Source organism: Megalobrama amblycephala, linkage group LG12 (genome assembly GCF_018812025.1).
Source record: "Megalobrama amblycephala isolate DHTTF-2021 linkage group LG12, ASM1881202v1, whole genome shotgun sequence".
Classification (NCBI taxonomy): Eukaryota; Metazoa; Chordata; class Actinopteri; order Cypriniformes; family Xenocyprididae; genus Megalobrama; species Megalobrama amblycephala.
This window is the reverse complement of record NC_063055.1, coordinates 39,905,395-39,933,312: the sequence shown is the minus strand read 5'-3', so window position 1 is coordinate 39,933,312 and position 27,918 is coordinate 39,905,395. Positions and strand designations below refer to the sequence as shown.

Here is a 27,918-nt window from a genome sequence, read left to right as displayed (position 1 = left end):
CAGATCAATGGTATAAATTTTGATGACAAAAAATGCAATAACCGGTTGCTAAGAAAATTTCTAATTGATGAGATCTATCCTGGGTCCTCTATAAGAACATATTATTTAAAAAACTTAAAAAGACAAGAAATTAGATCAATTAGAACTAAGTTTTTGAAATTTCCTATTCCTCCTAAATTTAAAGAAGTCCATTTTAAGATGATAAACGAAATTTATCCTTCACAAGAATTTATTCAAAAAATATTCAAATTTGAAACAGAGAATTGTTATTTTTGTAAATCATTGTCGGAATCAACAGAACATCTTTTTTTTGAGTGTGAGATTGTACATAATTTGTGGAAGGAAATACATAACTGGCTGATTTCTAAGTCTATTCAAATAGATTTTTTTTTCCTGGAATGGGATCAAATATGGACTTTTAATGAAGAATAAAAAAGTGGAATATTTGATAAATAATATAATACTAGGCCTATTTGTTAAATTCTATATCCACAAATGTCGTTTCACAAAATCTCTTCCAAATGTGAATGCATTAAAAAATGACTTTTCTTTATTTTGTAAAGCCTTAAAGAAAATTGATACAGTCCCTGCTATTAACTTTTTCTCACTTATATTAGAATATCAGTTGATATAAACCCCTATGTTAGGGAATTTGTATTGTTCTTAAGTTTATTTACTTAATTCCTTGGTTAAGTTGTTATTGTTTTATGTACTTATTAATTTAAATATATTATGGCTGATAAGGTATAACTATTTTGTTTAAATAACTGGTGCTTAATACATTTTGGTTAGGGAGGATTTTTCCTTCGTAGTTTTTTTGTAAGAAGGTATAATGTGAGATAGTCGTATGTTATGTGGTATGTCTTTTTGTTTTGTATGGTTTGAAGTTTAAATAAATGTATTGAAGAGGGAGAGAAAAAAAAAAAAAGCTCTCTTCACATCTAAAGCGCCGGCAGGTGGCAGTGTGACTTCACGCGCGCGTCAACATTCTGACCTGGAAGTAATCGGTCGGAAGTAGGAGGAAGTGAATCGTTATTCCGGTGTTGTGAAAACGCGCCGAATAAATCACAGGTGAGTAAAAACAAATAAAAAACTAAAAATATTTAGAAGTGTTAATATCAGTTTATAAGCGCGCTACTGAAATGCTAAGTAGAAGTCTGCGCGTGCCGTTTCTTTTGTTGTGATAGTGCACGAGAGCTCTCGTACACGCGCGCTCGTGATCTACTTAACGTTCCTGAAACGCTCTCGAATAACACACACACATCGTTAGTATTCAGTGATTTTTATTAATTATGTGGGAACAGCGATTACAAACAGTACGGCGGTGAATCACAGAATCATTACAGTATTCGTATTTATGTTTATTACCACGGTACGTTTCCATAAAGATAGTTTTTCATCTTCAGGTCTTTTTAGCGCGATTATAAATAACTGAACTTGATAACACGATCTATTTTCTGATACACAATGACAGAAAAACAAAGTTAAAATAAGATAATGATGAGTGAGGGAGTCTTACATGACGCTTTTTAGCCATTTTTTAGGATTGTGACGTCATGGCGTGTGAGTGTGTGAGAGAGAGAGAGAGAGAGAGAGAGAGAGATGCGCCTGTCAATCAAGTGTCTTTCCTCCTGTTGTTTTCAGTGGGAGGTGATTTGGAGCTGATGGGGGACGAAAAGGAAACCTGGAAAGTTAAAACATTAGACGAAATCCTACAAGAGAAGAAACGCAGACGAGAGCTGGAAGAGAAGAGTGATCCTAAACGAGTAAAGAACGTAAGAGAGTCAGTTGATCATCATTATTGATCTGACACATCATCAATACTGCATCATATCATTCAGGGCAGAGTCCCTTTAAAGGGTTAGTTCACCCAAAAATGAAAATAATGTCATTAATTACTCTCCCTCATGTCGTTCCACACCCGTAAGACCTTCGTTAATCTTCAGAACACAAATTAAGATATTTTTGATGAAATCCGATGGCTCAGTGAGGCCTGCATAGCCAGCAATGACATTTCCTCTCTCAAGATCCATTAATGTACTAAAAACATATTTAAATCAGTTCATGTGAGTACAGTGGTTCAATATTAATATTATAAAGCCACAAGAATATCTTTGGTGTGCCAAAATAATGACTTATATAGTGATGGCTGATTTCAAAACACTGCTTCAGGAAGATTCGGAGCGTAAATGAATCAGCGTGTCGAATCAGCTGTTCGGAGCGCCAAAGTCACGTGATTTCATCAGTTTGGTGGTTTGACACGCGATCCGAATCATGATTCGATACAAAAGATTCATAACGCTCCGAAGCTTCATGAAGCAGTGTTTTGAAATCGGCCATCACTAAATAAGTCGTTATTTTGTTTTTTTGGTGCTCCAAAAATATTCTGGTGGCTTTATAATATTAATATTGAACCACTGTACTCACATGAACTGATTTAAATATGTTTTTAGTACATTAATGGATCTTGAGAGAGGAAGTGTCATTGCTCAGGCCTCACTGAGCCATCGGATTTCATTAAAAAATATCTTAATTTGTGTTCTGAAGATGAATGAAGGTCTTACGGGTGTGGAACGACATGAAGGTGAGTAATAAATGACATTAGTTTCATTTTTGGGTGAACTAACCCTTTAAGAGCTGTAAGTGTTATTCTATAGTCTTTGTTCAGGGGTTTTCAAACTGGGGTCCAGAGAACAGCAGTGTAAAAAATAATCAAAATATAAATAATATAAAATAATTCAATAAAATAAAAAGGATTAAAGTAGAATTTATCAAAATGAAATCATAAATTCAATTAAAATTAGCAATACATCTTTCAGTACTATAGTGAGTAGAAAACTAAATATTTTCAGATTTATATTATGCATATTTGTAAATTTTTCACAGTATAAACTGGGTTTTTTTATATATGAAAATAGCTGCCTATTAAATGATCATATTTAGGGGTCTAAAAGATTGAAAACCCTTGATTTAATTCATATGCAAGTAGCATGCTTTATTTTAATAAAAATAAAAAAAATGATTGAGCACGCAAATAATATATTTGAAGCTTTTAGTAAAATATTTTGGGATAACGACCGGCTCTCTCTTTGCTGCAATTTCTAGTTAAATATTGTTTTCCCGACAGACGGATGATCGGGAATCCAAACGGGACACTCCGGAGGAAGGAGAGCTACGAGACCACAGGATGGAAATAACAATAAGGAATTCACCCTATACGCGGGAAGACTCGACCGAAGACAGGTCACTGCCTCTGAGTGTCTCATGACACACTTGTGAAAATTAATAACGGGTTTGTGTAGTTGTGTGTGTCTGATGACACTGAACGTGTTTCTGCAGAGGAGAGGAGGATGAATCTCTGGCCATCAAACCCCCACAGCAGATGGCAAGAAAAGACAAATCCTACCACAGAAAAGAGGAGAAGAGGAAGGACAAGAGGAGGCACAGGAGCCATTCTGCTGAAGAAGGTCAGTCATAACTGTGGACAAACACAAAAACAACATCAAGACTTTGAAAAAGGTGTAGTAGGTCCTCTTTAAAAAAAGAATGGCATAACTAATTCTTATTAATAGTTTTTGGTCACTTTTATCTTTAACCATTATGTACTTTCAAAAAAATAATGATGTGCTTATTGTGTTGATGTTGTATTGTAAAACACTGACTGCTGCTGTTGAGGTGATACAGGTAAGGTTAGACAGGTTTGCTGGGATGGGTAGGGTTATTGTAATTATAGTGTAATAACAGTGTAATTATAGAGGTAATTACAGATATTAATTACACCTGTAATTAAATGCAGGTATTTTAAATATAAGTACAATTGTAAAACATGGATGCACACAACAGCCCTTATTTATCAACTGAACGTAGAAACCAGCGTACATTCGAACGGAAAAATCAGCTTACGACAACGCTCACGTGTGATTCATTAAACTTTCGTATGTGGCCAATTCCTTCGCACGAATGAACGGGTGTCGATAAATGTGGCGGCTGAAAATTGTCGTCATTTAAATATCACGCCCCAAATTTTAGAAGCCTCGCCCTATAGTTTACAACACAGAGAAACGTATCCCGGCCATGAAGAGGAAGCAATCGCATGAAAAATAAATGCATCTTACTCTAAAAACACCCCTCAACCTTGTAATTTCAAACAACAAAATTAATTTAAATAATAATAATACCAGTAAATAAAACTAAATACTAATTATAATATATATATATATATATACATACATACAGTACAGTCCAAAAGTTTGCACAAGTTTGTTAAAATTTAAAATAACTGTGTACTATTTAAATATATTTGACAAAGTAATTTATTCCTGTGATGCAAAGCTGAATTTTCAGCATCGTTACTCCAGTCTTCAGTGTCACATGATCCTTCAGAAATCATTCTAATATGCTGATCTGCTGCTCAAGAAACATTTAATGTGTACAATTGTACAAAATATTTGTGTACAATATTTTTTTTCAGGATTATTTGATGAATAGAAAGTTCAGATAAACACTGTTCTTTTGAAATCTAATCTTTTGTAACATTATAAATGTCTTTACTGCCACTTTTGATTGATTTAATGCATCCTTGCTGAATAAAAGTATTCATTTCTTTAATTTCTTTTCAAAAAAATAAAAATAAAAATTCTTACTGACCCCAAACTTTTGAACGGTAGTGTATAATGCTACAGAAGCTTTGTATTTCAGATAAATGCTGTTCTTTTGAACTTTCTATTCATCAAGGAATCCTGAAAAAAAAAGTACACAACTGTTTTCAACATTGAAAATAATCATAAATGTTTCTTGAGCAGCAAATCAGCATATTAGAATGATTTCTGAAGGATCATGTGACACTGAAGACTGGAGTAATGATGCTGAAAATTCAGCTTTGCATCACAGGAATAAATTACTTTGTCAAATATATTTAAATAGTACACAGTTATTTTAAATTGTAATAATATTTCACAATATTACTGTTTTTTTACTGTATTTTTAATTAAATAAATGTAGCCTTGGTGAGCAGACGAAACTTCTTTTAAAAACATTAAAAATCTTAGTGGTTCCAAACTTTTGGACTGTACTGTGTGTATAAAAAACTTGGATATTTTAGTACCTCACTCCACAGAAAATTCTTTAAATGTATTTCATTCAGAGCAGAGCAAGAACAAAAAATAAGTAGCTATATATTGAAACACAATTTTGGCTATAGTGGCATTCATTATAAAGCAGAAATTAAATTATTTAAAGCAAAACTGAATTGGGCTCACATAGCCTACCTCTCATTCGGGAAGAATCCAAACGTTTCCATATTCGCGATGTGACATTTATTGCTTGCTGAACTACTTTTCTTTATTTAACCTAAGGCTTTGTATTTCACCTTTGCTTCAATATCCGTGTAAAACTTCATCCTTCACATGCGCAAAAATGTGTTTAGATGGGCGTTGCGCGCGCCGACTGGTGCAGATGTACTCGGACCATTTAAACTGAGCAGTGTTAACTTTCTCTGCATTTAGTTTGCTGATAAATGGCTGAAATGTAAAGTTAGCAACGCTAGAACTGTTATGTAGCATCTGCGTGTGAGTGAGGCGCCCGTGCAATAAATTGGATTTAATAAAATAAAGATAAATATCTTAATAAAATAAAGAAAATGAATACAATGCATCAAATGAGCATAGCCTGTACTAGCCCTACTTGATGCACAGTTTTCTCTTTTGTTTTGTTAATGTGTTAATTATTTCAGTGATATTTCATGTAGTCCTATTTTTTATTCCTTGTAGGCTATTATTCAGCTTTTCTCTGCATTGCAGGTGCATGATGAGTGAATCCTAATTTTCTTTTGATGTTGCCATTTGTGCATGCAAAGCTAAATGCAAACTGCAAAAAAAATTTAAGACCCTCATCTATTCTAATTTATTTTGACACATTTAGTCATGTCGTTTAGGGGTTAATGATCGGTTAGTGAGTGATTGTCAGTCAGGATATTAATCTAAATGTTCTCATAACAATTCTCCATCAGATTTACTATGCTACACACAAGTTCCCGCTGACTCAAAAACGTGCATACACAAGCTGAGACCTGACGTCACAATTGATCGTAGCCACCACTCACGCTCATATTGATAAATGCCAAATTTTGCGTGGAAATGAGCATACGCAGTTTTCTGGCATACGATTATTTGATAAATGTGGGCCAATAAGTGCATAGTATTAAATTATTAACTTAAATGTTAATAGATATAGTAGTTCAAGACATTTAATATAAAGTGTTACCTTTTTTTGTCTGATGTATTTTTTACACAGCAGGGAAACACATCCGCACAAAAGACAAAGAGAAGGAGCGAGAAAACGAGAGAAGGAAAAGACCGTGGCAGGACGACACCAAAACCAGACGAGATTACGAGCGTCAGAAACGGAGGGATCAAGCCAGAGCTCACTCCCGCAGAGAGAGGTCAAACACACACTCACAAACTCTCACACACACACTCTCACACTATAAGATTGCATGTAGCATTTTCAGCAATCAGTCGTCTATTCTGATTGGTTGATAACTTTTGACGGTGTTTAATCCAGAAGCGGAGAGATTCGCGAGTGCACAGGACACAGTTTGAGCGAGAGGAGAGACAGATCATAAGAGAGCACTGTATATTTGAGAGCGCCCGTCCAGTTTTGTGTGAGATCAAATGAAAAGATTCAAATTATGCACTCTCGACATTTGTCATTAAAATAACGCCATAATTGACAGCAATGAGATGCACATGTGAGTCTGTGTTCTTCAGCCTGATGACACGATCACAGCTGGACCTGACTTCAGTCTGTTTTTATGTGAACCAGCAGGGATCGTCTGGAGCAACTGGAGCGTCAGCGGGAAAGAGAGCGCAAGCTCCGGGAACAGCAGCAGAAAGAGCAGAGGGAACAGCGGGAGCTGAAGGAGAGGGAGAGGAGAGCAGAGGAGCGCCGCAAAGACAGAGACACCCGCAGGGACGGTATGTCAACGTGAGATGAAATGGCCGCTCCCGTCACACACTGCTGGGCTCCAGACTCACATATGAGTGGCGGTGGGCTGCAGGGGCTCTTTAAAAAGAATTAAAGAACAGAAAGTGGTATTAATAGTGCTGTAATAATTGAGTGCATTAATAAGTGCAGCTGCTTGTTCCATAGAAACACACAATTGACAGTAAAGCATTGATATTGAGTTTGCATATGCTTGTTAATTTAGTGATTATTGAGGTCAGCATGAAATGGAAATTCATCCTATCTATTTTCTAAATGCTTATTTTAGATCTTAGTGTAAGCAGTTATTCTGAGCATGTTTCATACAGACATACACTGGACTAACTAACCGCTGACTGTGTTTGTTCAGGGCCCGTGTCTCATCACAGAGCGGCTCCTGCTGAGGAGTTCACAGATAAGGGTCGCTCGCGCCACCGCAGTCGCAGCCGCAGCCCTGTTCGCCCGCAGAGAGAGACGAAAGCTGAGAGCAGCGAACCACGGCGAGCAGGTCACTCTTCTGCCTTATACATCAGTATTACACTTGATTTCAAATACTTGATTGTAGACGATGTGCCGATATTCAGTAATGTGATGTATCACGATAAGGAATATGCATGATATTGTTATTGTGGGCACTTAAAAATACTGTGAATAATTATTTATTATGAATTATTGAAATTTTATAATGCATTTTAAGAATACTTTCGCCATCAACCGTATAAAATGCTCAACACTGCTGCGTCAAAGGGACACTCACACACTGATGTAAACAAGCCCAACGAGAAGCACATGGCAGAACGAGTGAAGGAGACGCGCTGAATGAAAGTGCACGTTCACTCTCTGACAGCAGAGGGCGCTGATGGAACAGCTGAAATGCAGCGGTTACCCCGGAAACCCTGTAAACAAAGCAGCCGCACTACTGAACAGTATTTAAAATGCTTCAAACTAACATTCAGTTTTTTGTATTGCAATGTTGTTCATCACAGCACCAAATACTGAATACTTAAAGACTTAATAGGCTAATTATTTTCTTAAACTTAAACATTTTGATATTTTAATCTGGACTACAACATGCCCTAATGATTAGAAATGTTCTGATTATTTGTTATTGTTCATAAGTAACATAAGGTTACATTAGTTAACATGTTAATCATTACTGACAATGAAAAATACTTATAAAGCATTTATTAATCTTAGTTAATGTTAATTTCTAGTTAATGTTTATTAATATTACTAAATCAAAGGTTGTAATTATTATTTAATGGACCTAAAACTAACAATGATCAGTTGTATTTTTTTAACTAACATTAAAGAAAAAACCTTCTGTAACTAATGTAGCTATTGCTCATTCTTAATCTTAATTAATGCATTAACTAACGTTAAATAATGAGACCTTATATAGTGTTTCCTGATGTTTTTTATAATTCTTTTGCACTTTAATCTGTTTGAAACGTTTAATTTGTGTATTGTATTATTGTATTTAAATGTTCAGAGGTTGTTTTTGTTATCTGACAACAAATTTTTTGCAGCTTATTTCAATATCGCGATCATACCGTATACCGTGATAAAAGCTTAAGCAATTATCGCAACATGAACATTTGATACGGTCACATGTCTACTTGATTGACATGTTGAGCTGCGAGATGACTCTGAAAACTAAACGACTGTTATCTATGGACGTTTGTTTCCACCAAAGAATAAAAAAATTATAAGGTAATTGTGACTTTGTTGGAATTCTGATTTTATTTCTCGTAATTCTGAGTTTATATCCCACAACAGACATTTTTTACTCAAATTCCGAGTTTATATCTCAAATTCTGATGTAATTTCTCGCAATTGCGAGTTTATATCCCACAATTCTGACATAGTTTCTCATAATTCCGAGTTTTGGGATTTTATAACTCGTAATTGTGAATTTATATTTCAAATTCAGAATATTTCTTGCAATTCAACATTATAACTCATAATTCTGACTTTTTTCTCAAAATTGAGAGACATAAACTCAGAATTCAATTTCAGAATTGTGAAATAAAGTCACAATTACCTGTTTTTTAATATTTATTCTGTTGCGAAAACAAGCTTACATAGCTTATCCGTCTTCCTTCATAAAATGAACTCCTCCATGTCATGTTTGTATGGCGTGTTTGACACAACATTTTTTTAAAGCAGCGTTACAGAGCATGTTTCATGCTCAGTGAACGTGAATCTACCATTAAATCAGGCATGTTGCATGAATGTGCTGTTAACGTCATTTTTTTTAAAAAATATTTGCAGTGCGAGAGGGGAAGATGGAGGATAAAGATATCCTGTCTGATCTGCAGGACATCAGTGACAGTGAGAGGAAGACCAGCACACCAGAGTCATCACTGGGTACATCTCTCTCTCTCTCTCTCTCTCTCTTTGAGTGTGTTAGATGTGGACTGATTGTGTGTTTGTTTTGACAGGTTCTGGCTCTGGGTCTGAGGATGAGGAAGGTGAGGAGAATGAGGAGGAAGAGTCCAGCAGCCAGACTGAGGGAGATGAGGAGGGCGAGTCAGGATCAGACACTGAGGGGTCTGAACACAGCGGAGGTTTGTACGCAAACACACACACACACACACTGTACATTCAATAGATCTTCTGCCAACAGTCAACTGAGGAGCATGCTTCACAACAGAGATGTTCACAGCCATTTAAATGATAAATCGCAAACAAATGATAATGCAGAGCAGCCCATCCAGTTGGTTTAGTATGGACAGAAGGGTGAAAACAAGGAAATCTACATGAGCGACACATTTATGGGAACGTCTGCTATTCATAGTTTTCAGGTGACATCACACGCTTATAGGAACGCCCACCGGGAGAGCAAAACAAGGCTTTAATCTGCTGCCCACCAGTCATTTTTACCAGGTTTATACGAAGTGCTGATGCAGTAAGACAGTGATATTAAAAGACCAAATGCACACCTTATTGATGATGCATACTATGTACAGGCAACAGATGAACCCAGAATATAAACACAATGCACAGTTTCTTGATAAGTGTTTTTCCATAGAAAACCATTATAAAGAAAACATATTCTGGGTTCATCTGCTCACCTGTATGTAGAATGCGTCGTCAATAAGCTGTTTACTGAATTTGATCTTTTAACATCACCGTTTTAGTAAATTAAGTCACTAGTCTCTTTGTTTTTCTTCATTTGTGATGGAAAACTGATAGGCCTGTGCTGCAGTGGGTGTCTTTTTATGTGACTTAAAACTATGAATGAACGATATTAACTATGTGAACGATATTTTATTTCCATTGTAGAAAGAATGTGTGACACAGAATCTTTACACAGCTGATTTAAGGCTGCTCTATGCCTAATCAAAATCCTGTGTGAAGACATAATGCTGCATAAAAGCCAGAGTAAATTATGCCTGCTCTGACCCACTTTAGCCCCTAATATAAACATATACTTATTAACATTGCTGTATAAATGTTTATGCCACCTCTGAGCAGCATTAATCATCGTTTAAAGACGCTTCACTGCCACTTCAGAAGTGCAATCTCTAGTGTAAATTTGGCCTTTAGTCATAAACTTAGATCCATCATTATCATGCAATTTCTTCTTTTTTATGTCTAAGTGTTTATATTTGTTTATCAGTGCAGATCAGGGTCAGAAATTAATGTGGCTTGGGGTAAAAATGGCACCAAAGTGAACAACACAAGGGCAAAAAAGACCCCAAATAATTAAATTATTAAAATAGTGCATTGAGACATTAAACTATGTACATTTCAAGATGATTTGTAAAACTGTTGACCTGCAGTATGTACATTTATTTCTCAGGTGTCCTGAGCGATGAAGAACAGACAGAGGAGGAAGAAGACGACCGAGAGAATGGAAATCACATTCCTCCGAGTGAGCGTTTCATCAGCATTACTTTGATTTAATTGGATCGAGGTGATATTTTAGCATTCTCAAATATCTCTTACATTATTATGATAGTAAAAATGTGAATGTGTTGTTGTGACAGTTCCAGAGTCCCGGTTTGATCACGACTCTGAGGCGAGCGTTGAGGAAGAGGAGGCAGAGGAAGGCGAGGAGGCGGGTGACGTCACGCCACAGTCTCCCTCTCATTCAGCCACTCCAGAAGACAACTACATCCCCGAATCACCTCCCATCTCACCCGTGGAGCTGAAGAAAGAGCTGCCCAAATACCTGCCTGCTTTACAGGTACACACACACACACACGCCTGTTTTCACGGTGCACGGTTACTCGAGCACAGTCGTGACCTCCTGTCTGTGTGTGTGTGTGTGTGTGTGTGTGTGTGTGTGTGTGTGTGTGTGGTTTAGGGCTGTCGGAGCGTGGAGGAGTTCCAGTGTTTGAACCGCATCGAGGAAGGCACTTACGGAGTCGTCTACAGAGCCAAAGACAAGAAGACGGATGAAATTGTGGCTCTGAAAAGACTGAAGATGGAGAAAGAGAAGGAGGGCTTTCCCATCACCTCCCTCCGAGAGATCAACACCATCCTGAAGGCCCAGCATCCCAACATCGTCACTGTCCGGGTCAGAAAACAGTTTGCATTTCACTCAATCGAGTCATTATGCGCACTTAACATCTTGAAACTTCTTTTCTTTTACTTTTTTTTTTTACATAGCATTGCAAAACATAAACACAGCTTCATGGATAATTTAATGGGTATTCTTTCTAAATTTAACATTAAAAATGCATAAAAAATGTTTCCATAATCATCTAGTACAGTCACTGTATTGAAGAATTGCCTATATATCACTCCCTGTTAGTTAATACATTAACTCATTTTAACAAATTAAACCTTATTAGAAAAGTGTTACCTAAATATTCTAACCAGCCATTACACCAGTTTTGGTATAGTAATATTGTTGTTAATGGTTGTCCATGAGAAGCTGTGAGTGTGTTTGGTCTGTAGCTGAATCTCTCCCGCGTGTGCTTGTCTTGTAGGAGATCGTCGTGGGCAGTAATATGGATAAAATCTACATTGTGATGAATTATGTTGAACATGATCTGAAGAGTCTCATGGAGACCATGAAACAGCCCTTCCTGCCCGGTACGACCTGAACCACATTGAGTAATTCATGATGATGTGGTGACATAATGAGGAGGTCATCTGAATGTTTTTGTCTCCTGTCCAGGTGAGGTCAAAACACTGATGATCCAGCTGTTGAGAGGCGTCCGTCATCTCCATGACAACTGGATCCTTCATCGGGACCTGAAGACCTCCAACCTGCTGCTGAGTCACAAAGGCATTTTAAAGGTCAGACATCAGTGACCTCATCAGAAAATCCCATGTTTGTTCAGTGTGCTGTTAATGATATTAATATTAATGTGTTATTTAGAATATTAACTAAGATGTGAATGTGTTTTGTAGATTGGAGACTTTGGTTTGGCGAGAGAGTACGGCTCTCCGCTCAAGCCCTACACGCCTGTGGTGGTCACGCTGTGGTACAGATCACCTGACCTGCTGCTGGGGGCAAAGGTCAGTGGACATCATCATTACACATCTGCAGGACGGAGCCAGTGATCAGGACAACCCAAAAAATCATTTTAAATATGATTTAATGTGTGTACAGAGAGCAAGAATTGGGTCCCAACCATATTTTTCTCAGTAAAAAGAAATTTTTTTTTACAAAAATGTATAAGCCTTTAAGACGGAGCTGCCATGAGCTTTGAGATGAAGTGATGACATCTGTAGAAGATGGACAATATTGTGTTTAAAGGGGCTGTATGTAGAATTCAGAAAGCCTTGTTATTAGTAGGGATGGGCGGTATTCTAGTACTGGAAGAATATTGGTATATATTTTATTTCAAGCAGTACGATATCATGATTTTACTCATTTCGGTACTGGACACGCTACTGTTCTGAAATTCACAGCTAGGTGGCAGTGTGCTACCCAAACTGACGTAAACCCGACCATCAAATGTGACAGCATAGAGGAACAAAATGGAAAAAGCAGGTGAATCTCACTTAACATGCCCAAAACTCATTAATAAATTACTTTGCTTATAAAACTGATGAAAAAAGTGCACATCAAGCCTTGCCAAGCATCTGTCACTTGACCTTCCTGACTCGTAAAGGGGGATTAAGAGATCGACAGACCGTGAATACATCATTCAAACGATCTAATTTAGACTTTTATTTACTTTTAACACCGATCAACGCACATACATAAGATCGTATCGTTTAAAAAACATGAAAGCTCCAGTGTGAGTTCGACACGCTAGACCCAATGATGTTTAGATCAGTGTTAATTTTGGCAGCCATTTTTGATTTAGTCTTTATCTTAAGATGAAAATGATCCTTAGTCTTAGTCACATTTTAGTCTTTCATATTTTAGTCTAGTTTTAGTCGACGAAAAGTCATCGCATTTTTGTCAAGTCTTAGTCATTACTTTTAGTCAAACTACAGTTACCAACATTCATTTTGATAGCTATTTTACTAGTAGTCTTTAGACAAAATAGTCATAATTTTTCTCTTTAGACCAATTCATGTAAGGTAAAAGACTGTATTGACATTGCACTCATAGCACGCAGCTGGTGCAGTTCTTCATATCCTCTTTCAGTGGTTCTCAAACTTTCTAGAGTGTCGTACATCCTTCTGTGTACCCTCTCTTTTCCACTTAGACTGCACATTTCCATTAAGGGACAATAACCTTCTTAAATCGATTTTTCCAGTGCATTTTTTACCTTTTATAAATACCTTTGTAAAATAAATAATGATATAATGCCTTAAATATATATATATTTTTTTAAATGCAATAAATACAATGATAATAAAAGCGAAGTGATACTTTTAAATATTACATTAAAACCGCCAGTAGGTGGCGGTAAGTCACTGTTTTTATGAGTGAATCATTGAGTCATTCATTCTTTCAGTATCAAAGTAAGCGGCTGTATTTATGAATGAATGATTGAATTAGGGCTGTCACGATATTAGATTTTTCACACCACGGTTGTTGTGGCCAAAAAATGTCACGATATCGATATATCGCAATATTTATAGAATCCTTGGGGGAGGGGAAATTTATTAGTCTAAATAATTTTTACTTTGTTTAATTAGTTTTTCTCTTTCAGGGTTGCTGCACATTTTTTAAAATCAAATTTAAGGCTTTTTAAGACCTGAAGAAATAAAAATTAATAGTGGCATAGTAGCCTATACATTATGGCTGTTTCCAATCAAATTAAATCATTATCAACAAAATCCATCTTTGCAATACAGAGGTGACACAGAATGAGAAGTGGCATTAATATATTTACACAGCATTTACAATTTGTCTACATAAATTTAATTCAATATTATATATTTAAATAAATTTTTCTAATTTTAACTTTTTAATTAAAATGTACCTTAAATATGAAACTAAACTAAACTGCCAGTAGGTGGCAGCAAGTCACTGTCTTAATGAGTGAGTCAGTCAAACGATTTGTTCAAATGACTGATTCATTCAGGAACGAAGCTCTGATTCATTCGTTCTAAACGCGGATTCAGTCAGTATAACAAAAACATTTCTGTTACACGGGTCTCTGTTCTGCTGTTCATCATTTTGACATTTTCGTTGGTGAAATAAAGGTGGGGAAAAACAATATTAACAATACTGTGTCTAAAATGTAACTCACATTGTTCATTTATCAATAAGTTGAAGGAACATTGCATTTGCGCTGATTTGGGGAAAACGGCACTTTTGCTCGTGTGATATTGTAAAACAACTACATCTTATAATATGATATAATGACAAAAAATTGTTGTGTATCTTGAATTTCGAGGGCATATAACTGCATGCATAGCTACATCATGCTGAATAAGACGAGTAAAGAAAACGCAATAGGCTTTTTAAAAGAATCGCCCTTTATTTAAATACGTGAACACAGAAAATCGCTGTTAACAGGTTAATATAACATTTCCCATTCCATGACTAGTAAAATAATCGCAACTTACTCTCTGTAAAATGGCGTAATCTGCAGGGTGATGGACACGGAGGTGGGTATAAGGTTGGTGGTGTTGCCACCCTTCGCACTGACTGTAGCTAGGCAAATCCTGTGGATTGGGCTGTCTAAGGAGCCGAAAAACTCCCATACTGTCGAGCTTATTTAACTTTTTTCGGGTGTGGACAGAGCCTCTCACTCTCCCGTTCGTGCTGCGTCGTCTTGTTTGACAGGTGGCAGCGTTAAGGTGCAATCCTGCCACCTGAGAGCTCAACCAGGTACTGGCGCTGGAGTATTTACATGTCAGGATATCATAAGCGTCCTACTCATTTTAAATATTGTTGTTATCGTCAATACCGGTATATCGTCACACCCTAAATTAACACGATATCGATATTTCATGCTTTGAATATCACAGTTATCGTCAATACCGGTATTTTGCGACACCCCTATATTGAATCATTGACGATTCGTTCAAGCCGCAGATTCATTCACAAAACACAGCTTGTGTGCTGCTCTGCTGTGGCTTTCGTTGCAAAATAAAGCAAAAATACTGACAATACTGTTTAAAATGTACATATTAAGTTACCCTTTTGTTTGTTGAACTGTATAAAATCAGTATTTGGGAAAATATATATTAGGGCAATATTCTTGCTGGTATAATATGATCAACATTAAAAACAGTAACTAGCTGAAGGGTATGTGTATTGAAGAGAGTTTTAATCTTAAATCTACATGCAGTCTGTGTCTATATTGTTCTTCATGTTAGTAAGTGCCAAATCCCCATTTTCACAAAGGTGACGTTATATTGTCGAGAACAGCACTAATGTAGCGATGCTGGCTTGTGTGGGTGCAGTCAGTTTTGACCGTGAAAGATGAGGTAATTTGGTTGAATGTCATGTGTATATACGACATTTTACCTGCTAGAAATACATGTTCAGTTTTCATGTTATTTTAAGGTGGAGTAGAATAAAATGAACGGCACTTTTCGCGTACGTCACTTTGAGAACCACTGCTGGATATCCGCTTGCACTTTGGTCCCAGATTTAGTCAGTAAACGAGCAGCGCAATATAGACACTTTAATTTAAGTAGAAAATCTCAAATGAAGAGCGCTAAACCTGAACGCCAGCTTACTTGTCTGTGTTTTCAGATCATCCGCGCCTCTTCCTCAGTGTAGAGAGGGCTTGTGATTGCCACATAGCAAAGACGAAGTAAAACGTGTTCTTTTAACAGAAATGCTCTGAAAGGGGGTTTAAAGGTGCCCTAGATTGTTTTTTTACAAGATGTAATATAAGTCTAAGGTGTCCCCTGAATGTGTCTGTGAAGTTTCAGCTCAAAATACCCCATAGATTTTTTTAAATTAATTTTTTTAGCTGCCTTTTTTGGGGCATCATTAACTATGCACTGATTTTTTCAGCGCGCCGCCCCTTTAAGAGATGCGCTCTCTCTGCCCCACGAGCTCTCGACTATATATACATCGCATAAACAAAGTTCACACAGCTAACATAACCCTCAAATGGATCTTTACAAGATGTTCGTCATGCATACTGTATGCATGCTTCGGATTATGTGAGTAAAGTATTTATTTAGATGGTTACGTTTGATTCTGTGTGAGTTTGAGGCTATGCTCTGTGGCTAAAGCTAACATTACACACTGTTGGAGAGATTTATAAAGAATGAAGTTGTTTATGAATTATACAGACTGCACGTGTTTAAAAATGAAAATAGCGACGGCTCTTGTCTCCGTGAATACAGTAAGAAACGATGGTAACTTTAACCACATTTAACAGTACATTAGCAACATGCTAATGAAACATTTAGAAAGACAGTTTACAAATATCACTGAAAATATCATGTTATCATGGATCATGTCAGTTATTATTGCTCCATCTGCCATTTTTCACTGTTGTTCTTGCTTGCTTACCTTGTCTGTGCACAGATCCAGCCGTTAATACTGCCTTTCCTTGTCTAATGTGTCGAATGGGCTGGCATTATGCAAATATTGGGGTCATACATATTAATGATCCCGACTGTTACGTAACAGTCGGTGTTATGTTGAGATCCGAGTGTTTTCCGCAAGTCTTTTAAACAAATGAGATTTACATAAGAAGGAGGAAACAATGGGGTTTGAAACTCAATGTATGTCTTTTCCATGTACTGAACTCTTGTTATTCAACTATGCCGAGGTAAATTCAAATTCTGATTCTAGGGCACCTTTAAAATCTGGAAATCTGGCAACCGTAAGCATGACTGCTCATAAAGACAGTCTGTAATGTTTTGTCTCCTTTATTTGACAAACAAAAAGTGAATTCAAAAGAGTGATTTTAGTCAAGGGTTTAGTCCTTTAGCCACATTTCAGTCTCGTCTTTTTTCGTCAACGATATTGCACGTGTAGTTTTAGTCACCTTATCGTTAAATGACATAGGTGTCGTCCCTCATCGTCTCGTCTTAGTCATGGAAAAAAAGGTCGTCAACGAACATTTTTCGTCATAGTTTTCGTTAACGAAATTAACACTGGTTTAGATCTCACATATCTGCACTTGAGTTTGGGTTGGTCTAACAGCAGAAATTAAATAAAGTAATCAAACATAAAATAACACTGGATAGTCTTCACTGTATAAATTAAACCGATAAAGCCTTACAATTAAAGTAACAACTTATTTAGTCACCTTTATTTATATAGATTGTGTTAAAGCAGCTTTACAGTGATAGAGGGAACATGATTTTGGCTGTACAGCAGCTCTAGAAGAAAATGGTGTCATTGACCAGCTAAGTACTGATTCATTTCCATTGTAAAAATCATTAGTTATTAATTTAGTTCATTTATCTATACAGCAGCTCTGGAGAAAACAGTGATGTCATCATCAAAAACGTGAGACGCAGGCAGGGGAAAACACGAGACGCGTTTCTTAAAAGTAGAACTGATTTTAATTTGAGCGCCACGTTTTTAGATGCTAAAAACACACAAGACACAAGTGCAAAGGTCATACGCTGTCTAGCGTGTTTACGTAGAAAATCGATGGAAAAGTAGTGTGTTGGAATGGAAGAACGCTTTGTGTGAACGGCCCCTTACACATGCGTTTCTTTCTCAACTGTTTACGCTCACGTAAGACATAACCAACTGTGCTTATTGTTAATACACTCCCCAAGACGGATGTGTTGACATAATTTTGTGTGTTTGACCATTTAAGCGCAATAAGCAGTGAAAAAGAGCTCCCTTAGGAACACGTGATCTCTTTGAGAGGCGTCTTTATGGTGCGCGCTGTGGTGAGCGCAAAGAAAACCGTCTCTCAAAGAGTGCGCCAGTACTACTGAATGATATGAAATCACTTGCATGTTTAAATTGGCAAGGCTTTAAAAGATGTGGACAAGTGACTTTCCATCAGCTGTCCCTAAATGCGAGCGAGAGTGTCGTATCGCAGACGCCACGTCATCTGAAGCCAGAAGACATTTGCTCATTTTGAGAGTGTTGTGAAACAGGTTTGTGAAACAAAAAATTTAAGTTACTGAGTTGATGTGATAATCTGTTGATTAATTTACTAATAAATGTTTGCAGTAATTTCCTGCATTATACACGTGAAAACCTGCGGGAATGAGTAAAATCATGTGCAATACCTGTGCCGAAATCCAGACCCTGTATTGTATCAATTTAATATCGATACTATCATCACATTGTTTTGATTTTTCCTGTCAAAAACATCCTTCACATAAAAATCAGTCTACAGGCTTTCATAGACAAACCTAGAAAGTTTCGTTGCAAGCTGTTCACACATTGGTGATTTAAAAGTGATTAATATATATATAGAGCCCCTTTAAAACTCCACTACCCATAATCCTAAAGACAGATCCTCCAATCAAATCAAGTTTATTTGTATACAATATACATTTTCAAAACAGCTTTACAGAAAATCATGTTAATGTTCATAATAACAGTTTGAGAATTGCTGTTATAGTATTTATTTTGCATCAGAAGTTTCTATAAACGGAACACAGCGAAACATGTGACTGTCCGTCCACATGAAGAATCACTGCTGATGTCCCATTTATATTTTATATGTGTGAATATTTTATAGCAAACGTCAAATATAGTTTTGATGAACTGTTTCTTTTGTGTCTTCATCAATCTGTTGCTGTATTAGCGCTGTGATTAATCTCCGCTGTAAGAGTTGAGGTTGTTGAAATGGTCACTCTTGCTCTGTTGAAGTTTTGACTGGGATGTTGTTCAAATCAAATATTGTGCAGCTTGTTTAAACCCTCATGTTTCCTCCTAACAGGAATACTCCACCGCCGTGGACATGTGGTCTGTGGGCTGTATCTTTGGAGAACTGCTCACGCAGAAACCTTTATTCCCTGGCAAATCCGAGATTGATCAAATTAACAAAATTTTCAAGGTATGTTTCATCACATCCTGGATGTCTTCAGTTCATTAAACCAGTGATTTTTTTCAAAACACTATTACAGTGTTGATCTGTAATTGCTTTATAGTACTGAGGACATTCAAACTATATATAATGTTGTTGATAATCATGTACATGAATATTTCAGGGGTTATTTTTACATCATAATTACTCCAAAAGTGCATTATTCATTTACAAATATTTTTATAGTTGTTGGAACAGAAATGTATCAATTTCAGTATAGCTGCAAATACAAAACTGCTGAATCCCTCTTTAAATATCCTCTATTTTGTATAGAATCCCAGATTAGGATTAGCCCAAAATGGCTTTTGAATGGGTGCAATATTTTTGGCAAGGGAAAATTTAAGTTTTTGAATCCTTGATCCTGAAAGTGAAGTAATTTCAAAGAGATTATGAAGTAATGAGTTTAACAGATATTATCCAGTTCTGCATTCAGTCAATGTCAGTGAAGACTGTGGTATCGACTAGTGGAGGACAAGGCCATTATATCGACTGATGTATGGCATTTTATAATTATTGGCATCGGCCAATATGTTTTTCTGCCTGCCAGGGCTTTTATTTTGAAAGTGCGGAGAACGCCAGCACCTGAGCGTTTGGCTCTCATTCCCATCTTCATTAGTTTACTGTGACCGTTTAACCGTTCTGTCTAATAAACTATTAACCAATTTTTTTTTTGATTTACATATACTATAATATAGTGTATATATAAATTAACACTACTTTAAACATTGGGCCTCATTTATGAAACTTTTTTTTACTATATATATATATTTTTTTTAAATATTTATTTTCACTATAAAATAAATAAAATATTTATTTATTTTTTAAATATATTATTCTTTTTTAAATAATAATATAGTATTTATTTATAATATTTATATCGGAGTAATTTGTGCATTAAATGGAACTTCCAGAAAACTCGACTCTGGATTCACAAAGGCTTCGTAAACATCAGATTTCATAGTTAAATGTGTGTATGTTAATGAATTTCAGTAATTTGCGTGTGGAATCTTCCGGACTCCCTTCTCAAGTTCGGCTCCAGTATATTGCATAAATGCAAAAGAGACTAATACTCTCAACCAGCAATATTAACTTCATTGGTCACAAACAAGGAGGATGATTGGTCGGTGTTGTATTTGTCCCGCCCCTCCTCCGCTGTGATTGGATGACTGGGTAAAACGTGACAGAGACGAGTGCTGTGTTTTACCCAAAGCTGAACATTTTTCAACTCTAAGCAAGCAAAAAAAAAAAAAGATGGGGCAAACGATATTCGTGAAATATTATTATTATTATTATTGTAAATAGTGCATCAAAATGAAGTGTCATCAGTTTGCCTAAAAGAACACAGAACATTTAAATGTTTTACACACCATTTACACATGGTCGGGAGCAGGTGTTCATTTCTTTCATGCCAACTAACATTATGAAAATATGAAAATTTCCATAAATCCGAAACTTGACGTCAGAACAGCTTTATGAACGATTGACACACTTTCATTCTGCTGGCGTTTCATGACTGAGGCCCATTGAATGCAGTGCAGCACATGTTCACAGCTGAAGCGTCTGTTTGCAGGACCTGGGCTCCCCCAGTGAGAAGATCTGGCCGGGATACAGCGAACTTCCTGCAGTGAAGAAGATGACTTTCACAGAATATCCCTACAACAACCTGCGCAAGCGCTTCGGAGCGCTGCTGTCCGACCAGGGCTTCGACCTCATGAACAAGTAAGAGCTCACGGCACACTAGCTTAGAGCAGAAGAAGTAATAATGTGTATTTATATTTACTAGAATTATTGGTCACACTTTATGTTGGGTGTCTTTAACTACTATGGACTTGCATCAAAAAGAAATTAAAAATAATAATAATAGTTAGGTTCAGTGTGCTTATTGTGCTGCTGTTGAGGTCTGATAAGGTAAGGTTAGGACAGGTTTGGTGGTATGGGTAGGGTGGGTTAACAGTGTAATAGATGTCATTGCAGAAGTTAATTACAGCTGTAATTACGTGCAGGATTTTTAAAAAAAATGAAAGTACAATTTAAATGTTAGTACATGGTTAAAGACACTTAATATAACATTACAGAAAATCAAACGATCACTGGAAAGTAGGGGTCAAAATTAAAGTGTTTTTTCAGCATAATTTTTTCGTTTTAACGCAGCATCTGTTTTTTCTGTCATCCTTTGGCTGCGCTACAGTATATGATGATGCCTCTATCATTCATTCAAGTGCTATTAAACCATTCAAGCGCAATAAGATGCAAAAAAAGAACTTAAATCTGTACTGGCACGCATCTGTCTTTGAATCTCCTGTCTGTGTGACACACAAACAACTCGCGCACAGACAGATCTTTCACGCTTGAATGGACAAAAATACAGAAAATTATGCCAAATTGCCTGCTTTGTTGAGTATCATCATTAGCACAGTCTTAAATGAGTTTTTTTTAAAAATGACCATAGAGTTCAGAGTTGTGAGGACATCATGTGTGCGTCAGATCCGCGTCATGTGCGTCAGCTCTTAAAGTGACAGTAGCCTAATAAACCTGCTGCTGTGATGTCTGTTATTAATGTTAATCAAAGAACAAAAAACAAAGAGAAAATCACTCACTGCTCTTGACTGAATAACTTTTGTAGCTTTAATAAGGATTAATCTATATTTCATTTATAATTTATGCAGTGAACTTTATTCAATTTCTATATATTTCCTACATGTTAGATCAGATATTTAAAATATACTATCTTTGTTTCTACATTCATTTGGAGGTTCAATGTGAAATTAGTACAATATAAAAATGTATTAAAAACTTTAATGTTAGGTGTGATTAATCGCGATTATTTGAGGGTATGCATGGACGCCACTTTCCCACCTGTGAACGCTTTATATAAATACAATATAGGTCTAAATCTGGGTGATCACTTATATCAGTGTTATATATATCATCCAGTCCTAAAACTTGTATAGTTTTTGTCAGTGTTTATTTAAAAACAAAATTTTGCAGAATTTAAGATGGAAAATATTTAATTGATGAGTTGTCGACACAATATATAACAATACATTATATACGGTATGATTTTACCTCAAAATCCATCGTTTCGACACAAAATTTTAACTGCAAAACGTTTCTCTGCTGGAGTCCAGCTGTTTCTGTGAATTGCAGTGATTCATTTGCTTCTTTTTTCTGTAGCTTTCGGCAGTCTGTAAATATATACCTCAGGTTTTGTGTCAAAGCTATTTGTACAGTCAATCACAAAGCTCTTTCCTGTTTTGGATGTGTTTTGTGTGTTTTTCGCAGCATTCACACTGAAAACCAATGCTGCCACTCAGTGGGCGTGACCGCAGTCACTCTGGCCAACGGTGACGTCACATGCATACCCTCTATTACAGAAAAATGTGCGATTTTTAATTTTTTTTTTAATCGATTGACAACACTAATGAATATAAAACGTTCAACACTGGACTGAAAGGCCTGTTAAAATGTCCTGAAACTCCATCATTGAGCCCAGCGCAGACGGAGAAACAGAACGCACTGTTTTAGTTGCTGTTGTTTTGCTGAAGTGCAGAAACAGCTGCTTCACATTATGAGACACTTAAAAACAAAAGGCTCAGAACAGTTATGCATTATAAATGTGTTTGAAGGTGTTGTCAAATAGACCATATGCGTCGCTGTCTTTTATGAGGGTTAGCCACCAGATAAGATGGTGACTTTTATATAATGCTATTATGTAAAATAAAATATCATGTGTTGAACTTCATTTGTTTTGTTCTGTAATCCTTGAAGCATTTCTGGATATTTCTGAACCTTGTCATTGAGCCCGTTGAACATTAGCAGCCGTGCGACTGACCGCCAACCGGTCATCTGGGAATAAACAGCCGTCGATCTGAGCGCTGCTGCGAGATGTTCAGACGCCTCTGGCTGTCCATTTATTTCTCGAGTTGAAATCTCTCAAGGGGTTCTTGTTTGCATAGTTTGAGGAAGTCAATCAGCGGCTCTCAGACGGCTCTGAAAGGTCACGTCTCACCTGAAAGCCCCATCACAGCCGGGCTGAAAATACCACGATCGCATGAGAGCGAGAGCAGCAGAGGAAATGAGAAGAAAGAGGAAGGACAGTTGTGATCACAGGCTTAAACACTGTGATCACAGTGCCTCGTTGGGTCAGATTTATTCTGTCGGAGTGTTTGTTTTTGAACTCGAGCGTTATGTAATGTGAAAGTCATTCATTAGCTGTGTCCCATTAGAGAGGCTGAACCCTTCAAAGGCCGAATGCATCACAGCGGCGCAACAAAGGCTGTCCCATTTTGATGGCTCATTTTATGCGACAACGAAATGCGTCCTTTGTTTCCTGGGTCATGAAGGATAGAGCGAAATAGAACCAGACTATCCCAGGCTTCACTGTGCGCGGATCATGACAGGATTGTTTTGAGAGAAAATGGCAGAATACACCATGGGAATATTGGGTTTCAACGCTCGGTTTTGACTTCGAAGGATGCAGCCTCTGATTTGGGATGCAGCTGTTATCTTTTGCTTAGTTTCCATTAAGATTAAGAGCAGACCGTTGACAGCGGCTTCAAAACACGCCACTCATTCTTTGTGATGCCAAACTAACAAGAACATTTAATGCAAGTTACGCTAGTTTTCAGTTCCTACAGTGATGCAAGAAGACGGCAGCGGTGTTCACATCAGCTGCTCTTGACATTACAGTACTTTTCCTGACCAGTCTGCTTGCCGTCCATCTCAGGTTTCTGACGTACTGCCCTGCCAAGCGGATCAGCGCTGACGAGGCACTCAAACACGAGTATTTCCGGGAGACGCCGCTTCCCATCGAGCCCTCCATGTTCCCCACCTGGCCGGCCAAGAGCGAACAGCAGCGGGTGAAGAGAGGGACCAGCCCGCGAGCGCCGGAGGGAGGACAGTTCAGCCAGATGGTACTGAAACTCTTTCACGCCAACATCAAGCTCTGTTGCCTTTCTTAACCTGATAACTGTCAGCCGGTAGCACGCTTTTTTTATTGAACATATTTTAGTAATCACCATGAATTAGGTATCATTCGAAAGCTTAAACATTCAAAATTCATCCTGTGAAAAATGTATAATAAATACATTTTATGGCAAAAGTGTAGTGATGGTCGAACACGACTGAATGAATTCAAGACACACATTTGTCTTTACCATGAGCAAATCACTCAACCCAGGAACAGATAAAGAAGCAAACCATCATCTAAATCAGACTGCACTGTGCTGTTTGGTGATTTTGCAACATCAGACCTGATTTACAGTATCAAACCGATGTGTCAGAGGTGAATATATGCAGGGTATGAAGCGTTTCAGGTTTCTTCTCATCATGTAAGTGATCATGCGTGTTATCAATTCGAGACAACCAATTAAAAAACAATAGAGAAAATATTTACAGGTGATTGTGCTATATACCAAATCAGCATTAAAAGTCATTAAAGGGATTTTGCGAAAATAAAGGCCTTAAATGGCATTAAAAAGCATTACATTTTATTTCTACAGGCATTAATTTTTTTTCAGATAGTTTTGAAGAAAAATAACACTACCAGTTTATATTGAACATAGCCTTCATAATTAATAACTTTGATTTGTTGTCGTAAAATATGCACATTGGTGTGATACGCACACAACCAGTTTGGTAATTGCCTCCGGCCGGTGCAAAATTGCACAGAAAATTGGACAGAGGCGGGCTGGGACCTGGAGACGGAAGACTGCATCAGTGTTGCCAACTTAGCGCCTTTTTCAGATCCCTTTTGCAACTTTTTTTCCAAGAAAGCCTGATGAATATTCTTGTTGACCTGGGGCCTCATTTATAAAACTTACCGTGGATATCATCCTAAAAGTGTACGTACGCGCAAAAGCTAGATTCTGCGTATGCACAAAAAAAAATGCGTATGCCCCATTCTTGAATGAATCGGCCATCAGAATGAATCGTTTGAATGAATGACTCACTTATTAAGATGGTTACTTGTCGCCACCTACTGGTGGTTTAATTAAATTTTTAAAAGAATCATTTCCCCCAACATTTCTTACAATCTCATAACATTATTTAAAACTGCTGTCCGTAACTTTTTTTTTTTGTTGTTTAAAATTTACAAAAATTATATAATGACAACATGAATCCATTTTCCAAACCGTGTTTTTGTCTTATCCTGAATCATTATGGTACACTTACAATAAGTGTTTATATTCTGACTATTTCAGGCCGGACTGGTAGGACTCGCCGCAGAGTATCACAGTAACACGCCATAGACATACACTGAGAAAAGTAGATCCGGCTACAATGTTCCTCCGCAAGACACGTGCAGTTCTGTTTATTAACCGCTAGAGGGCCAAACATCAAAGACTGCAGATTTAATACAGCTGTAATGTTTTGTTTGTTTGTTTTTTTTATTGTAAATTTGTAAATGATTTAAATTGATTGTTAACAGCCCTTCACAATTCTATCAGTATATAAGTATGCAGATTTAAATATGTCAAAGCTGCAATATTCTGAAAGGATATTGCTTCAGAAATTTTTAATTTATATTTACACCACAAAAATAAATCCTTTTTTTTTTTTGTACAAGCAACTATTTTGCTTGTACAAGTGAATGACAAGGCTTAATGTTGAGCCCTTAATGGGCCGTGTTTCATTCATCATTTCATATTGTCTGACAACAAAACCATAAAAATATATAGATGGAACAATTTTATTTGGACTTTGGCTGTATTAAAATATATTATTTGAGCAAAAAGCGTAGCAGCAGAGAAGCAAACTAATGTAAAGTGCTGACACTTGGCAGAATGCGAATACAACAGTGACATGATGAATATTCTAATTGCCGTATGACGTCATCTATTGACATTTAGAAATATATATATATATATATAGCATTAAAAAAATAAAAAAATGGCATTAAAAAGCATTAAATTAGATTTGATGAAACCTGCAGAAATATAATGCTATAAGAACCAAGAACTGACATAACGCATCCCATCCCAAGATTTTTGTCATTGAATATCCTGTTGCACTAAAAAAAAAAAAAAATGATTACAGCAGAAATATGGGTTGTGAACACATATTCATTCAACACCTGAAGCTTTTACTTGGAGTTAGTTTATCCAAAAATGAAAAACCATTTGCTCTCCCTCATTTTGTTTCAAACCGTAAGACTTTCATTCATGTTCAAAACTGGAAAAAACAAAGAGAGATTTCTGTTCCTCCATTGACAGCTAAGCAACTACCACTTTGACTCTTCAAAAAGTTCTTAAAAAGACCGTAAAACGAATCTATATGAATTGAGCGGTTAAGTCCGAATTTTCTGAAGAGATTCGATCGCTGTTATATGATGAACACATATAAACATTGATCAGCGAATGAACCTCACTGGTTCTTGTGAAGCTCAAACGTGCTGCGTAACGCGAGAATGAACCTCATTGGTTCTCACACTTCAAACAAATATGCTTGTGTTTCCATTTACCATAACTGATGTGTGAGTTGATGAGTGTTTTTATGTGAATAAAATCTGTTGTTCATATAAAGTGATCGTGTCTCTTCAGAAAATTTGGACTAAACCGCTCGATTCATATGGATTAGTTTTACGATCTCTTTGATCTTTTTGAAGAGTCAGAGTGGAAGTTGTGTACACTGTCAGTGGAGGGACAGAAGTCTCTCAGATTTCATTAAAATATCCTCATTTGTGTTTTGAAGGTGAACTGAAGTCTCATTCATGAGTTCACCCTCACCCTTTAAAACTGTTTTGAATCTCAGTTCTGTCTCTGTTAGATAATACCAAGATAATACTATTTAGTAAATCACTGTCTTTTCATGTCGTCTGTCTTTTCTAAAATTCCTGGTTATTGTTTCTCATTCTCATCTCTTCTGCTGTTGCTCTTCAGGGCGATGATGATCTTAAAGATACTGGTTTCCACTTGACCAGCACTAACCAGGGCGCCTCCAAAGCCGGTCCAGGATTCAGCCTGAAGTTCTGAGCTCAAGCAGCCAGCTGGCCTTCTCTGAACACGTCTGACATGACGCTGAGACTCATTTTGAGAGCAGTTCACTGAACTTCACCGACACACACAGACTCTGGGGAACCGTTTTTTTTTACAGGCGCCGAGGACCTCCGTGAAGTTCGAGTGCTTTAAATTCCTCATGTTCATCTGAAATATAATGTTGGTTTGTCTTTGCTTGGTTTTCTCCTTCTTTTGTCCAGTTTGAAAACAAGCAGAGCATTTTCAGACCTCTTTTATTTTTCTCTCCGTCTGCAATTGTAGTTAAGGAGTAGGATCGAATTTTTGTGACGTCATATGAATATTAAATAAATCTTAAGTTTTAAAAACATGATCTGTCTGAATACCCGATTCTGATTGTCTGGAACTGATTGTGTATTCAGCGGTTTGAGCGCGCCACTTCCAGCCCATGATGGAATCCCTAAAGAGTTCTATATATGAAGGCATAATAGCATATTCATGCGCTTTAAATTTCGTTAAATCAAAAATGCACACACATGCAGTCACTTCCAGAGAATAATGATGTAAATTTTGGTCTTAAGCTCCCATATGACTTCAGAAGACTGAATATACAGTAGCACTTGAGTCACATGGTCTAC

General features: G+C 36.8%; 1 protein-coding gene across 10 annotated transcripts; it reads left to right on the top strand.

The window, feature by feature from the left end:
• Nucleotides 1–914: 914 nt before the first annotated feature.
• On the top strand, nt 915–27,653 carry cdk11b (cyclin-dependent kinase 11B). Of its 10 annotated transcripts, none has more exons than XM_048211131.1 (20): nt 915–1,071; nt 1,645–1,775; nt 3,128–3,243; nt 3,340–3,467; nt 3,676–3,684; nt 6,295–6,439; nt 6,823–6,974; nt 7,352–7,489; nt 9,256–9,351; nt 9,426–9,551; nt 10,790–10,861; nt 10,977–11,176; nt 11,297–11,509; nt 11,925–12,030; nt 12,116–12,237; nt 12,352–12,459; nt 19,179–19,295; nt 20,896–21,044; nt 24,052–24,238; nt 27,206–27,653. In XM_048211131.1, the coding sequence occupies exons 2-20, from the start codon at nt 1,665–1,667 to the stop codon at nt 27,296–27,298; spliced, it is 2,388 nt and encodes a 795-aa protein (XP_048067088.1). In that variant the 5' UTR covers nt 915–1,071; nt 1,645–1,664; the 3' UTR covers nt 27,299–27,653. The 10 variants fall into 10 exon arrangements, with proteins under 10 accessions (XP_048067088.1, XP_048067085.1, XP_048067092.1 ...); XM_048211128.1 differs by having other exon boundaries at nt 6,292–6,439; XM_048211130.1 differs by having other exon boundaries at nt 916–1,071; nt 6,292–6,439; nt 6,826–6,974.
• Nucleotides 27,654–27,918: the final 265 nt, after the last annotated feature.

Coding starts and splice junctions, on each gene's coding strand:
- cdk11b (XM_048211128.1), top strand. CDS start 1,665: ATGGGGGACGAAAAGGAAACCTGGAAAGTTAAAACATTAGACGAAATC. Junction 7,490..9,255: donor CAGCGAACCACGGCGAGCAG/GTCACTCTTCTG, acceptor AAATATTTGCAG/TGCGAGAGGGGAAGATGGAG. Junction 9,352..9,425: donor CACACCAGAGTCATCACTGG/GTACATCTCTCT, acceptor TTGTTTTGACAG/GTTCTGGCTCTGGGTCTGAG.